The sequence below is a fragment of the Pseudorca crassidens genome, chromosome 7 (assembly GCF_039906515.1).
Source record: "Pseudorca crassidens isolate mPseCra1 chromosome 7, mPseCra1.hap1, whole genome shotgun sequence".
Classification (NCBI taxonomy): Eukaryota; Metazoa; Chordata; class Mammalia; order Artiodactyla; family Delphinidae; genus Pseudorca; species Pseudorca crassidens.
In genome coordinates, this window is record NC_090302.1 from 58,417,403 (window position 1) to 58,432,469 (window position 15,067).

Below are 15,067 nucleotides of genomic sequence, written 5' to 3' on the forward strand. Positions count from 1 at the left end.
AAAATGTTCTCAAATTTTCTGTTAAGTCTGAGTTTCTTGATACAATTAAAATTACATGAAATGTAAGTTCTTTTATAAAAACCACAGCAGAACTTGTTTAGCAAATTTGGACCATCTGATGATACATTCAGGTAGACTGATCAATTATGGACCAACTGAGTTGTAATAAAGCAAGTCCAGAAACTCAGCACTATCTTTCAATCCTGTTGTCACATTTAGGTCTTATAATAATGATGATAATGACAATAATGCTTTTCTTTGTTAACCAATTCCTAGGTGCCAGGCACCGTTCTCAGGAGACTAAATAGGGCTTAGTTCATTTACTCATAAAAACTCTATGAAATAAGTTATCATTATCCCCATTTTATAAGTGAGGCAACTGAGGCAGAATAGAAAGTGACAATAGTGGATTCAATTGGTGAAATAAAATGAAATTACATGTAAGAGATTTTTTCCAACCATATTTTTATTTACTTAATGGCTGCACAATACCAAAGAAACATAATTGCAACATTTAGGCTAAATTAATAATGTTAACTCTTTTAACTCAGTCTATGCTTAAATATGTAATTTTTGTGCATCTGCTTTCATTAACACAGATAAATGTGTACTTAGATGTCTTTTTCCTAGATTCTTTTAACATGTATTTTTTAAATTCTGATGTAAATATTTAAGATATACTTGAAAAGTCACATAGGTTATTGTTGATATGTAGTCATTTATGGGCCATTACTTAGAGAAGGACAAATGAAGTGCAGAAGAGCCGAAAAGCTTTCTGAAGTTGGTTAATCGGAAACATTTACCATCAGTTGTTTATGCAACTGTGTCCCCTCTTCTACTTCACCGATCAAACCCTACCTTGATTTTATTCATATTTCAGATGTAGGCAGGCAACTGTCATAATTCATCCATATCACTGTCATCCCTAAGAGTACCTTTTGCTAGGGTTTCTTTAGAAGACTTCGAGGAAGTACTTTAACAGATTTTAGTGTTTTGGTGCTCCTAAGACCCAATGCTGCCATTCATTAAGGTCAAACCTGGAACATCAACCCTGGCCCTGTAGCTTGCTCTAATCTCTGTAGGATGCTCCCTGTGTTATACTTTAAATGGGTCAAGTGTGCTCAGGTGACACTGAAGTGAGCCACTATGTTGAAGTTCCAACCACAAATGACCACGTTATTTTACAGCAAGCCTTTGAAGTACAATGCGATGAAAAGCTTATGATGTATTACAAGACCTTCCCTGAATTAAATATAACTAACATTTTAGGAGTCATCCTGTCCAGAATTCATTTTGACTATCAATGTCTGCTCTGCCCAGGCTGACCCTGACAACTAAGAGTTCCAGTCTATGAATTTATCATGTGAAGATTATCCCCAGACAAAGGATAAATGAGCTCAGAAGATAATATCGAGAGTGACTCTGTGTAGAAAGCCTCTTTCCATTTTTTATGGGCCTAGGTGTGAGGCATGCATGTGGAAATCCCCTTAGGCTACCATTCTATTTGATGATTGGGGTTTCAACGATTTGAATTATAGGCCTTTCTAAAAAATCACTTGGTCAAATACATTTAAGAGAGGAACACTGCTTTGTCAAACCTGGCAGTACCAAGCTATAGATAAAATTACTACAGTGCTTTTATTATCCATGGTAGAAAAAAAATACCTGTCTGTAGGGATCAGAAACTGGATGAGTAAGCACAAAGTGAGGCCATAGCCTACTTTCATTAGTTCCCCTCCACAATAGTTACGAGATGTATTGGAGGCTTCCAGAAGATATATCAAGGGCTTTAGTTTTCTATCAGAAATAATTTTCATTTTCCAGTCAATGCATATCTTATTTCTTCCACCATTAATTCTACAATGTGGTCTCAATTATATCAGTAAGAAAAGTGGGAAAGAACCCATCCTGACCCCCAAATTTTGAATTAATAAATGTTCTTTATCAAACTATTATACAGATTAATGCACCACAATTTGTGGGATGATTAAAATGACCCTTTGTTATGGGAATCAGCAGCAGAGACCCATAGAATGTAATTGCAAGGAAGTTCAATGTCATATAGCTCTATACTTTAATCCATTAGAACTGATGTGCATTTTGGAGGTTGAAACCTAGCTGTAAAAGAGAATCAGCTTCCTATTACTTACAACCAAATGGCTCCACTTCTAAGCAAAGCTTTTTTTTTAAGGATTTGATGTCATTTTTGGCTTGGATGTTAATTCCTTGAAAACTTTTTTTTTTAAAATAGGTAGAAAGATTCATAGATTTTACAAGCTGCCTTTGCATTTTAAATCCAGTTTCAACTGAATTCTGCATTTCGGCTGAGAACTGATTAAAATAATAAAGACTATGTCAGGATTAACTGATTAGTCACTTGCAGGTAAAACATGCCTTGCTTGTTTAGAGACCAGCTAGCTCATCAAATCGCATATTCAGATGTACTCCTCTGACATCATAAAAAATGATTTTGTTCCTTTATTTTCAGCAGAAAAAAAAAAGTAAAATTTATAACAAATTACTTGACAGCATGATTGAAATGTGTCTCATTTTATACTCCTTCAGTGCTCATCTAATCACTAAGCGGTGACACAAAAGCATAGTCCTAACCTTGAACTCATCTCCCTTTCTGAACTTGATCAAGTTTAACTCAGATAAATGAAGTGGTTGATGATGAAACATACTTCTAGGGATGACACACGTCTGTCAAAAGAAGCTAACAGCCCTGCTCTCGAGATCACAGTCTCCTTAGTGCAGACGTGTGTGAAATAAACATCACTTCCCTGTAATGCAGTGAGGGAATTTCTGCTTTTCCTTGCTTTGTATGCACTAATTTGAGGGACAGAAAATACCTAAAAATAACAGGTTGGGTTATAAGATATAGAACATGTTGTAAATAAATCCAATCAATTAAAATCTCATATTTCCCCTAATGGGGGCCTTTTATATTTGACTTCTGAACTGATTCAATCTAAAACCATGTTAAAATTGTACAGTCTCTCCTGTATAGTATTTCACAGAAGGTGAAGCCCAGCCATTAACCTGCTGTGGCCCTCTAGGGATCTGGCTTAACACTTTTGAGCACAGTTTTCTCATCCAAACATAAGTATGTCAAAATTAGATCTTGTTCTATATACTATGCATTTACTTTAAAAAAAAAAAAGTTCTTTTTGCAAAAAAGAGTACCAAGGTACCTATTGTTAATGTAAGATTTTAGAAATTAATAGTATTTAGTATTTGCTCTGTTGTTTGTACCGTATTTCTTGCTCAGCTCAAAATTCTGTGATTTGTTTTATTTGCCCCTGAAGCTCATGCATTTTTGATTCTGATATCTTACAAAATACAGAATAAAGCAAGTATGTGCTAACCAGCACAATTCTGTCAGAAATTGGTCAAGAACACATAGCAGGTCAAGTGTTGAACTCTGGTGCAAACTGCAACTTAGCATTTTTAACAGCCTCAGCTACCATTGCACTGACGAAGCATACCTTGGAATTCATAGCAATGGTGATTAAGTCTTTGCTGACAATTCACTTCACCTTCCACACCTCTGCATCATGTTTTACAAGGGGCACGGGGCAGAATCTTAAAGCCAACAAAGATCAGATAGGTTGTAAGCTTTACAACAGCTTAATGTTTCTTAATTAAATCAAAAAGCTCTTTGTTGGGACCCCAAGAGGTTAACACACCCGTAGCAGTGAACCTTCTGAGTAGCCAGCTGACCAGCCAGCCATGTAGGAGTCAGCACCCAGATTAGATGCTGAAAGGTCTCCACAGAGAGGAGAGGGCTATTTTAAAAATTAAATAACTAATGAACGGCACAGCCCGAAACACATAGTTACCTCATCTAATTCCATTTCATCTGGACTCTCCCATGGCTTGATAAATTTCCCACGAGATTTCTTCAAAGGCACAATTATTATGTAGTAACCTCTGCACAAGAATAGATAGACAAAAATAAGGTTAGTTCGGAGGGAAAAGAAAATGGATATATCCTTAAATCTTCCACAGACCTGAAGATTGAGACTGAAGGCAAATTATGGATATGGAGTGACTTGTCCATCAATGGCAAATAACCACCTGTTTGTTCAATTTTAAAAACAACATGGGTAGACATTTATGTGTGACTTCAGTGATCTTGTATGGTAATATCACCATGGTTGACTGACCTTTACTAGGTATCATAAACAGAGTGGAAATAGTTCGTTAGTACCTCGGTGCTAGACACATACAAGGTGGGTATATTGAAATCTACCACCACAGGCTGCTGAACCAAGAATTTTCTATGACATTAATTTATAAGATGATTTTTTTAAAGAAGATGTGTAATAAAAATTACTCTAAGCTCATCCAAATGCCTACACGATGACGATGACAATGATTTTCTTTATACACCGTTAAAATACATTTTATTTGGATAAAAAGTTAAAAGCATAAAAATTACTCATCATCTCACAATTATATAAAGATGTAAAGGTTCCCCTCTCTTTCTACCCATCAAATTGCAAACCTTAAGGTAGGTACTGCAGAAATTTGGAGACAGTCACTACCTAAGGGCTTTCAAAATAGGTCTCAGTATAATACCTCTATAGGAAGGGACAAAAGTAAGCGAGTCGTCACACTGAGAACGGCCAACTACAACTTATGTATAAAGGCTCCTTGTCGCCAAATAGATGTGGGTTATTTGTAAAGTTGTTTTGTAACTTCCGTATAGTGTACACTGTGCTCTTATATTCAGAGTTAGGGACTCTGCTCATACTGATTTTTGGTAGTAACTATACAGGGACTTTGAACATAAGGTATAATAATTGCCACCACATTAATCACTTCCTACTTTTTAGGTATTATAGTAAATGCATAATCTCATTTTGCCCTCTCAAAAATCCTTTAAGGACAGGTAAGAGAAAAAAGACAGCTACACAGAGACTGAATGATCGCTCAAGTTAAAACAGATAGTAAGGGGATACAAACCTATATATGTAGAGAGAGATATATATCTCTTACCTATGGCAATAATCTGCTTTTGTTTCATTTATGGAAATTTATTGTGGAAATGAATACACACACCCCCCTACCTCTGCCTCTCAGAGGAAAGGGATGAGAACGGGATGGGTGCTATCAAGCTTGTATCACAATATATTACAGAGACTAATAGTACACACAGGAAGGCCTGTTTGTTCTTATCGCAAAGCAAAACATGTAATAAACTCAGCAAATCCTGTGTGATAATGAACTCTGTTTCCACAAACAGAGTCTGGAGCAGCTCTGTCCAGTATAGTAGCCGCTAGCCCCTTGCGGCTATCAAGCACTTGAGATGTGGCTAGTCTGAACTGACATGTGCTCTACCTGTAAAAGACACTGGATTTCAAAAACTTAGTATGAAAAATAAATGTAAAATATCTCAGCAATAATTTTTTAATAGCGATCACATGTTAAAATGATAATATTCTGGATATAACGTGTTTTGTAAAAAATGAAATTAAAATTAATGACATCTGTTTCTTTGTACTTTTTACCATAGCTGCTAGAAAGTGTAGTATTTCACATGTGGCTCTCGTTACATTTGTTGGGCAGGGCTGATCTAGAGTGTTCCGGTAGAGAATGCGGCATCTAGAGATACATCTGGCCCAGAATTCAGGATCTGCCACTCATGAGCTGTGTGACCCTGGGCTGATCATCTAACATCCCTGAATCTCAGCTGCATATACTGAAATTGAGAGTAAATAATATCAGACTTATTCTGGAGAAATAAAACAAATGAACACAAAGTGCTTAGCACAGTGTGTGTCACGTAGCACTTCACAGATGCCAGCTGCTACTGGCCGGTACTGACCATCATGGTGGGAGAGATGGATCTGAACACAGACACAGTAGGACACAGTGAAACTCCCTGAGAGTTTCAAACTTTTTCTTCCCCCTGATCAATAATTCAAGTCAAACCAGACAACTACAGCAGAATCCGTTCTCCATGGTGCTCTGAGCAACTCATCAGGCTCACGGGGTCACATCACTTAGCCATCCATTTTCTTTCCTACAAACAATGATGACGATCAAGGAGAGTAATGAGAAGGAATAGTGGAGTATGTGAGAGAGGCCAGTATCTTTTATGGTCCAGAGTAAGCTTCCTCCTCTTGCTGTCCTCCCACCACCCGAAGGATTTGCCAAACAGGTCCATCATGTTAAATGAGCATGGAGAAGAATGACAGGGGCTGCAACCTAGCGTACAAAATAACACTGCAGATGGACTTGATAAACACACTTGTCAGGGAACCTCTTGCTTTTCACTACCAATTGCACAAAGTCAGGACAGCTTCTCTTTGCCTAAAGTAATGATACTGCACATGATCAGGGAGCTCCCACTGTCCTCGTTCAGAATCTTGTAAATCAAGGTTAAGCTGATGAATCCTATTAATTTTTCTTCTGCTTTCATACTTTGAGTTGCCGTTCTTGTACATGAAGAAAGAATCCGTTCTGCAGCACTCCCCGACTATTCATTTCATTTGTGGCTCGGATAAGAATTGAACAGCCTTCCCCATAGCAATTAATTAACAGTGTGGCTGGATATCCATAACCTTTTCTCTCCAGAAAAGCATTCATCTAGAGCAGCCAAAGTGGAGCCTTTCAAAGCAGCTCTCACCTATTGAAAGAAATGGGGTGTTGGGAATTTGGAACTCCTGGGTCCAAATCCATACATTTCAACTGTATTCTCTGCAACTGTGACTTTGTAAAGAACCTCGTATTCGCCATTCCTGAAGCCTAACTTTCCCCTGAGGATACTGCTTTCTTTGCAGACTTCTCACGTGGTGGCTGTTAATTTATCCCTCTTCCTCTGCCCATGAACCTCAGGTTTAGGGTTTGGGTTTCTTTCCTGGTTCACTGTTGCTTCTTGCAGATATTTTTTCCTCTACCCCTTTGCTAAAATCACAATAAGTCCTCCTTTTGGAAGCTCGTACAATTCAGCTATGCTATGGTCTTCTCTTACTGATTTCTGCCATCTACCAACCTCTTCAGAATCTTTCCTTTATGGAAGTTTTTGTTTTGTTTTGTTTTTCCCAGGGTTAACAGTCTTTTTTTTCCCTCCCAAACTTTGCCATCATTTTGGGTGACTTCAGCCTTCAGAGGGCTGGCCCATGCACCACCCAGGGCTCTCAATTTCTTGAGCTCTTCTCTTCCAAAACCCACATCCTCCATTCTGCCTTAGCTAAAATCTGATAGCCTTTCTCTGTGCCTGAACCCAAGGAGCTGAATACAGCTTGAGAAATAATGCACAGGGTAGAATGATGCCATAAGTTCACATTCAGCAAACTCAAACAGGCCTTCAACACTGCCTGGCAATACAGCCACAGCTTCTCTAGTTACCTAGTCCATCCAATCTTCACAGTAAGTTTTTCACACTTTCTCCCCTGGCCTCAAATCTTGGACATACATGCCTCTCCACGAGAAGATGGCCTGCGCTCTTATATACAGAGAAAAGAAAAAGATTTAGACAAGCATTCCCTCGTCGTCTAACAAACTACAAGCCGACCTATATCTGAGTGCAAACCATAATCTTTCCGATCGGTACCGTAGAAGGGCTGACTGCACTTTCCAGAGCCAATTACTTTTTCTTGAATTGGGTCCTGCATCTCACTCTCTTTGGATGTCTACCATATACTATACCCCTTGTCTCCCATATATCTCGATTTCTCCATCCTCGTTGGATTCTGTCGATTAGCTTTCCATCCACATCCTGCTCCAGTCATCACTTTCTCTCTCTCTCCTACCTCTTACTGCCCCAGTTCTGAGAAGAGCTGTGCGTTCTTGCTGTTCTCCATGTCTTCACCTTCCATTCACCTCCCAGTCAACTGTGCTCTAGCTCTGGCCTCATCTGCCCAACTCATTACCTTCACCTGGGTCGTCAGTATTGCATCAAAAGGAGAATTTTTCACTCTCTTCTTACTTGATCTTTTTTTTGTGGTACGCGGGCCTCTCCCCTCTGTGGCGCTCCCGTTGTGGAGCACAGGCTCCGGACACGCAGGCTCAGCGGCCATGGCTCACGGGCCCAGCCGCTCCGTGGCATGTGGGATCCTCCCGGACCGGGGCACGAACCCGTGTCCCCTGCATTGGCAGGCAGACTCTCAACCACTGTGCCACCAGGGAAGCCCCTTACTCGATCTTTTATCAGAATCTGCGTATTCATAACACCCTCCATGAAACATGTTCAGCTCTTTCTCTGTATCCAGCTCTCCTGGTTTTCTACTTAAATCTCTCACCATGTTAACCTTATTTCTTTAGCAGGATTTATTATCTGCTACCCAGCTTTTCAACGGTGGCGTTCCTCAAGGATCTAGCCAAGGATTTGTCTTTACTTCCTCTTTTCTTCCCATGGGATCTCATTCCAGCTCAGGGAATCAGTTATCCCCTAGATGCAAATGATTTACAGATTGACATCTTCAGCCTGGAACGCTCCTCTGAACTCCCCAAGTTTACCCCCTTCCAACTTTATGTCTCCATTTCTATGTCACAAAAGTACCTCAAATTTACTGTGGTTAAAATAAAACAAAAAATACGCCTCCAAAAGTAATCCTCTTCCAATATTGCACCATGATCCATTTTAGGGCACATGCTGTAAACCTAGGTGTTATCACTGATGATCTGCATTAACTCTCTCCCTCCCTCATACCCAAACTACCGCTGAGTCCTATTACTTCCAAACTATCTATAGTGCATTCACTTCTCCCCATCTCTGCCGCCACCGCTCTGGCTTCATTCCATTGTCTCATGCCTGGGTTGCTCCTAACTTTGTCTCCTAATTTTCTCTCTCTGTTGAGTTAAACTCCCTTTAGTCCAGTCTCTTAAATTTTCATTTTGCAATAGAAAATTAATTGTAACATTTCCATTGATCCTCATTTGTCTTAGGATAAATACCAAAGGCATTATACGACTCAGCAGGATCCTGCCTGAATCCATCTCTCTGTGCTCTCTGAGCTACGCCCTGGTGGGCTTTTAGTTTCTTGAATTTACTTGGTCCATTCTGTCTTTGCTCATTCTATACCATCTGTCTAGAACCTTCTGTCACTCCCAACAAATCCCAAGTTATCTTCTCTCTTTCCTCAAATAGCAACTCACTTTTTTACTTCCTAACTCAAACCTTCCCTGACCTCTGCTTAGACCAATGACCCCTATTACATGGTCTCAATGAACCATTTTTAGTCCATAATTTTCTTATACGTTTAAGACATATTCATATACTTAGAAACACATTGCTAAAGCAGTTACACATATAATTTCCCCAAATTTGCTAACGTTGCCATTTTATCACTGAGTTCTTTTTTCACTGAAAAGTGGAAGTGGGTGAAGCAGGTAACTCTTGGGGATTTATGCCTCCCCTAGATCGGGAAGTCAAAAACATTTTGAGGCTCTTCTCTTGCATTAGAACTTTCCAACTTGAAACCTCATCAAGCTTTTCTCTTTTCTCCAAACCACCCTAATGACATGTCTTAATGTCTTTTAGTTACCAGCAAAGCGGTGATCCTGGTTCTAATGTCATGTGGTATTAGGTAAGGTAAGATGACTCTGTAAAGTGAGGAACTAACATATACCCTGCAAATTCATATCAACTAAATCATGTGAACTGAAAGAACTTGCTTGAAATGCAAAAAAAAAAAAAAAAAAATGCTTTTGGACATAGAGCAGCTTCCCATATGGGTAAAATTAAACTTTATACTCTGTTTGCCTGTCTAACTCAAGGCTGAAGTTTAGCCTTCAAATACCCTTTTCAACATAGACCTTCACTATTAAACTAATGGAAAATAAATAACTTGAGAATCAACATATCCGGAGAGCCCTCGACTACTCATAATGTAAGCTGTGTTTTCCCAGTATATTAGATTTAATTAGATAAGTTAAATATAACCTTCCGAATTTTAATTATCCTATGTAAAGTTTTACTCATTTTGTTTAATATGTTATCATCAAGGGGCCCAGTTCCATATAATTATATGGGAAGGTGAGCTCTGGTCTTCGTGGCAGTACCACTTCAAATTCTGGCAGGCTTTTTGTATTAACAGTCCATACTAGCATTCTCCAACTCATTATTTAACTGGGAGGTCAACATTTGTCTCAGAGTTTAATGATGAATGTCATTCCTTGAATCATTTTTTGATTTTTTTTTTTTTCCTGGCTTTGGTCATTTGGGTATATATTGTTTAAATCAAATTAATTAACCACAGGAAAACCAAAGCAGGTTGAATGATCTTTCTAGTTTCTCTGTTTAAATTAAGGTTTCTAATCTTTTAAGCTATGTGTTGTCAGACAAGTTATTAATTGTCTTAAGCCTCATTTTCCTCATTTGTAAAATGGCAGATGATAATGCTGACTGTGTCTAGCCTCTCCCTTTACCTCTCCTCTAAATTCTCATGACAATCTACTGATTTTATTGTTCCACATTTAACATACATTTCCATAATCTGTGGCCAAGTGCACGTACCTGATGCCTCTTGGTTCTGAGGTTTGTCTGGGGCAGTCCTATTGACATCTAATTGTTATGGAGTTCTTACATGTTTAGCAATTGTCCTAGGAAAAAATATCCTGGTTTGGTCAATCATTTTATGGTCACAGAGGCATGGTTGTGGTTCAACATGTAGACTCTGGAGCCAGACTGCCTAAGTTCAAATCTTTCCTCTCTGGTTATGCTATTGTGTTGCCAGGGCCAATTAGTATACTACCTTATAGCTTCGTCAGCTGTAAAATGAAGAGGACCCTTGGTGTGAAGATTACAGCAGTCACTGTGTGCAGTGTCCTTTGAAGAACACCTAGTAAGTCCTCTGTCCCTATTAACTAGTAGCAGTATCAACTCTATGATCTTGGCTGGGCCACTTAGTGTCTTTGGGCCTCACTTTACTCACCTGTAAAAGGGGAGACCACCTACCTCACAGGGTTATTGTGAGACGTTAGTGAAATGCTCTAATACCTTCAGTAAATTGTAAAGCTCTATACAAATTTAAGCCTTTACTACTTCAGTTAACAAACATATGATGTGTGAATTAAACATTAAACAGCTTATACACACCGAGCTGATAATAGTGGTGCATGTGTGTTATGAAACAACTTTGCTTCCAAGAATGTCTTTCTTTGAAAGAAAAAGTAGATAATAAATTTAAAATTTTATAAAACACCCTCATTCTTCGTTTCTGTTTTTCATAAACATGAAATGGTTGCTAGGGAGTTAATTTACATTGGGTACCTTCTGGCAGCTTTTTCTCTGAGTACAATCTGTGTGGTGCTTTTTTTCTTATCAGAGTAGAATCCTGCTCTATAGAGTCACAGAAGTCCTCTTTGTCACCACAACTTGCTTCTGACGGATGGTGGCATTGCTAGAGTTTCTGACCAGCATTCTGCCCGCTAAATGTATTCAAAGAGAAGGCTGAAGCCCCACAAAATTCCTAGTACTAGAACCTGCAGTACCAACGTGGCTGCTTCGTGAAAAACCTGGCCCTTCGCTGAGGGAGCTCCCAGCTTCTCCACACAAAACCCAAGTGTGAAATCACAGAGGCAAGGAGCTATGTCTGCATTACGTTTACAAGAGACAGATTTATTTTCCGATGGTGAGGAGTTTGGAGGTGGGGATCAAGACCTCTCAATTATCTTGGCCGGAAACGAGGAAAGCCTGGTTTCTGTGGGTAAACAAAACAGCCGTTCAATCATCAAAATTGTATTTTGATAGGAAAACAAATTGGAAGCATCTTTGTAGCTAGCTTTTACCTAAACACAAGTTAGCAACCCACCCCAGAGCTCTGGAATCGATTCTGTTTTCTCCCCTCATTTCTCCCTTACAATACTTAACAGAAAGCTCCACTCTAATTTCTGAACTGCAAGTGGTACCTCATGGCACACAGCGTTTTGTCATATTTGACGATGCCACATGAACCAACCTAGAAGACTGGATGGGTAACTTTATGCTATTATCCCTTTAAAAAACATAGTGAATATGAATTATCTAGGGATTTTTGCTAACAGGAGATTTGTTTGTCATTTCTTATGGTTCTTATACTTTTCCCCAGTTTTGTCTTTTGCTCTTGTCTTTCTCCCAGAGTGTTTAGAATATATTTCTGGGAATCTTTACTTCATTTCTAGAACAGAGTTTTTTCCATAATGGTTTGCTTTCTTTTTCTGTTTTGTAATAGTCTCTGATCTTTGTTACCAAAGTTTTATCCCTTTTCTTTGACTCCCATGTCAAATATTACAAAGAAGAAGTACAAAAATTAATAAAACAAAGAAAAATTGAACAAGTCTTTCTCTCTGAGAGACTATATTCTGCAATATTCTCAATTCATTCAGAGGTTGGGAAATGAAAAAGAAGTCTGTCACCAATGGACTAAACTGTCATTTCCCAATAATGTCTGAGACATTCTACCAAACTAATTTGGTAAATAGCCATTAAAATCTTTTTTTTAATATATAAAGAAAAGTCTTGAAATCTAATAGTAAAAACTACAGATTATGTGCCACTATTTTCATCTTTTATTTACTCTTTCCCTGAAAAGACAGCACATGTTTTTAACAGACTCAATTTATAGCCCATATAAACTATACAGACTGTTCCTTCATTGTTTGTGACTATTTGACCTTCTCTAAATCTTTCTCATCATTCAAGACTTATTAGATATCAGCTCCTTCTGGATATCTCCCTTGACATCCGAGTTGGGCTAGAATTCTGTATTTATGTTTCTACAGTACCTGGCAGTACTTGCTCCATATATTCTTATTATCTGTTTCCTGTATCTGTTTTCCCACTATAAGGTAGGGCTTTATCTCAATCATCTTTCTATTTCCAGACCTAGTGCTGGCAATACAGTATGTCTAGAATACATGTTTGTTGGATGCCAGCTGAAAAGTCGTAATGGATGGGTAAGACGTGAACCAATAACAAGTGCTAGTCTTTGTCTTGCTTGGGCAATACCACATGTGCTGTCCTCTGCCTGAAACAGCGTCTCCCCACCCCCACTCCCATGGACCAGCTTATTGTGATTCTTTAAGCCTCAGCTTAGATGTTGCTTTTTTCAGGGCCTCTTCCCTGAACTACTCAACGGGGGTTGGGAGCTCCTCCTGTGGCCTCCCCTATCCAACTAACTTTTGGTATCACAGGACTCCACTCCACCTGACTCTCTACTTGTCCAAATTCCCCAATTACCTATACTATGTAAGAGCCATGAGAAAGTCAGCATTCTCTCCACTGAATTCCTGCAACATTGTCTGGAACTATGGTGGGAGATCAAACAATATCCATAGAATATTTAAACAATAGCAAAATAAAATCTCCCTTTCATACTAAATTTTGCTGGAATCAAAATCACACTAATATTCCATTCCTCTTTTTAGTTTTCTAAATGATAGAAGAGTGGACAAAAATGGAGACTCATGTAAATGGAGACTGATTTCACTGACACCTCATGTAAAATGTACACAAAATTAAACTCATTAATTTCCTCCTGATCTTTCATCCTTCAGGATGAATGGCAGCATCATTTATTTTGTCATCCAATCTCAGACCTCAGAGTCATCTATGACATTTTCCTCTGCCTCGTTCCCTCCATTAAGACAGCTGCCAATTCCTACTTCTCTGTCTGCCTCTGCATCCCATTTCCACCATCACCATCTCACTTCAGAATCTTGTTACTTGCCTAGAGTCAACTAACTGCACAATGACTGCCCAAAACTTTTCTCTGTGGTGCTCCAATCCTTCCGACATGCCTTCAGGAGCCATCTTCCCTAAGAACTTTCCTACATTATGTCACCAGATTGCTACTAAATGTAAAGGCTCCAACCATCCATGAACTATGTAGAAATGCCTCTGCTTGACCTTCAAACCTTTCATAGCAAGTTTCATCCAAACTTGATCATGTGGGATAGAAGAAATGACAAAGGGTTTAGTCTTATCCCAAGCCGGGAGCACAGTTCCTAACATGCAGCAGACACACAATAAATATTTCCTAAAATGGCAAAGAAGGAAACTTAGGTATTACACAGATGATATCATGCCACTCTCCTGCATAAAGTCCTTTAATGGACTGTCACTCTCTATAGGATACAGTTCCAACTTCTGAGCACAACTTCCCTCTTGTATACCTGCCTCTCACTACTATTGCCCTGGCTCTCTGAGCACATGCCTTACAGAATCACTTGCTTCCTTTACTAATGAGCCTTTGCGTACGATTTCCTTCCTCTGATTTTTTTGTATGCCTGTCATCGGTCCTTCAAGATTAAATTCAGAAACTTTCTTGATCCATTTCATTCTGGATTAGCTACTCTTAAGATAGAGTATGATTCTATCGCTAGCACATATTGCATCTGTCTATTTCTCTGTATTCCTCACTCTGTGGTAAACTCTTCGAAGACAGGGACCACATCCTCTTTTTCTGTTCTCCAGGGTCTACCACAGTACTCATACTTAATATACTTTGGTGAAAACACTTTTTTTCTTCTACTGGCTACCATCAACTAGCTATATACAACCAACAAACTACTTAATGGACTGGATTTAATTTCCACTTCAGGCCCATTGGCCTCTACACTGTGCTCCATCCAAACCAGAAAAAAATTACATTTTCTAGCTTTCATGTTTCTTCTAATGTCATTCTGAACTTTAACTTGTTGAAATTTCTCCCATCTTTCAGCACACATGTAAAACAGCAGTGTCTTGTACTGTTGTTTTTTTTTTGTATCCAATTTCCTAAAGTTTCTTTTAGCATTGTAGTATTTTCTAAGAATTCCTCACCATTAGAGTAACACTTGCCAAATAGCAGTTATTCGACTATTCACATTATTCTATACACCACGACGTAAACTTCTTTATGGTAAGGTTCATGTTCTATTTGTCTATCTCTCCTAAATTATACCATTTCTGGAATGTAAAGAAACACTCTCATTAATGTTAAAGTGATGAGAATCTGTGTCACAATGAACTCTAGAACACAATGCAACAGAACTTGAATAACAAAACTATGAGCCTGTGCAGAAGACTCTGACTCTACATACAGCAATATAGTCTTTTATAACCACATATTCCCGAGATTTAACCTTTTTTTTT

General features: G+C 38.7%; 1 protein-coding gene across 35 annotated transcripts in view; it reads right to left on the reverse strand.

Moving 5' to 3' along the window:
* Positions 1-15,067, reverse strand: part of PTPRD (protein tyrosine phosphatase receptor type D) — a 2,145,367-nt gene that overhangs the window by 144,728 nt on the left and 1,985,572 nt on the right. For all 35 annotated transcript variants that reach the window (XM_067744351.1, XM_067744350.1, XM_067744358.1 and 32 more), the window contains one exon: positions 3,843-3,933. In XM_067744351.1, coding sequence (XP_067600452.1) covers positions 3,843-3,933 — 91 coding nt within the window. The remainder of the gene's footprint in view (positions 1-3,842; positions 3,934-15,067) is intronic.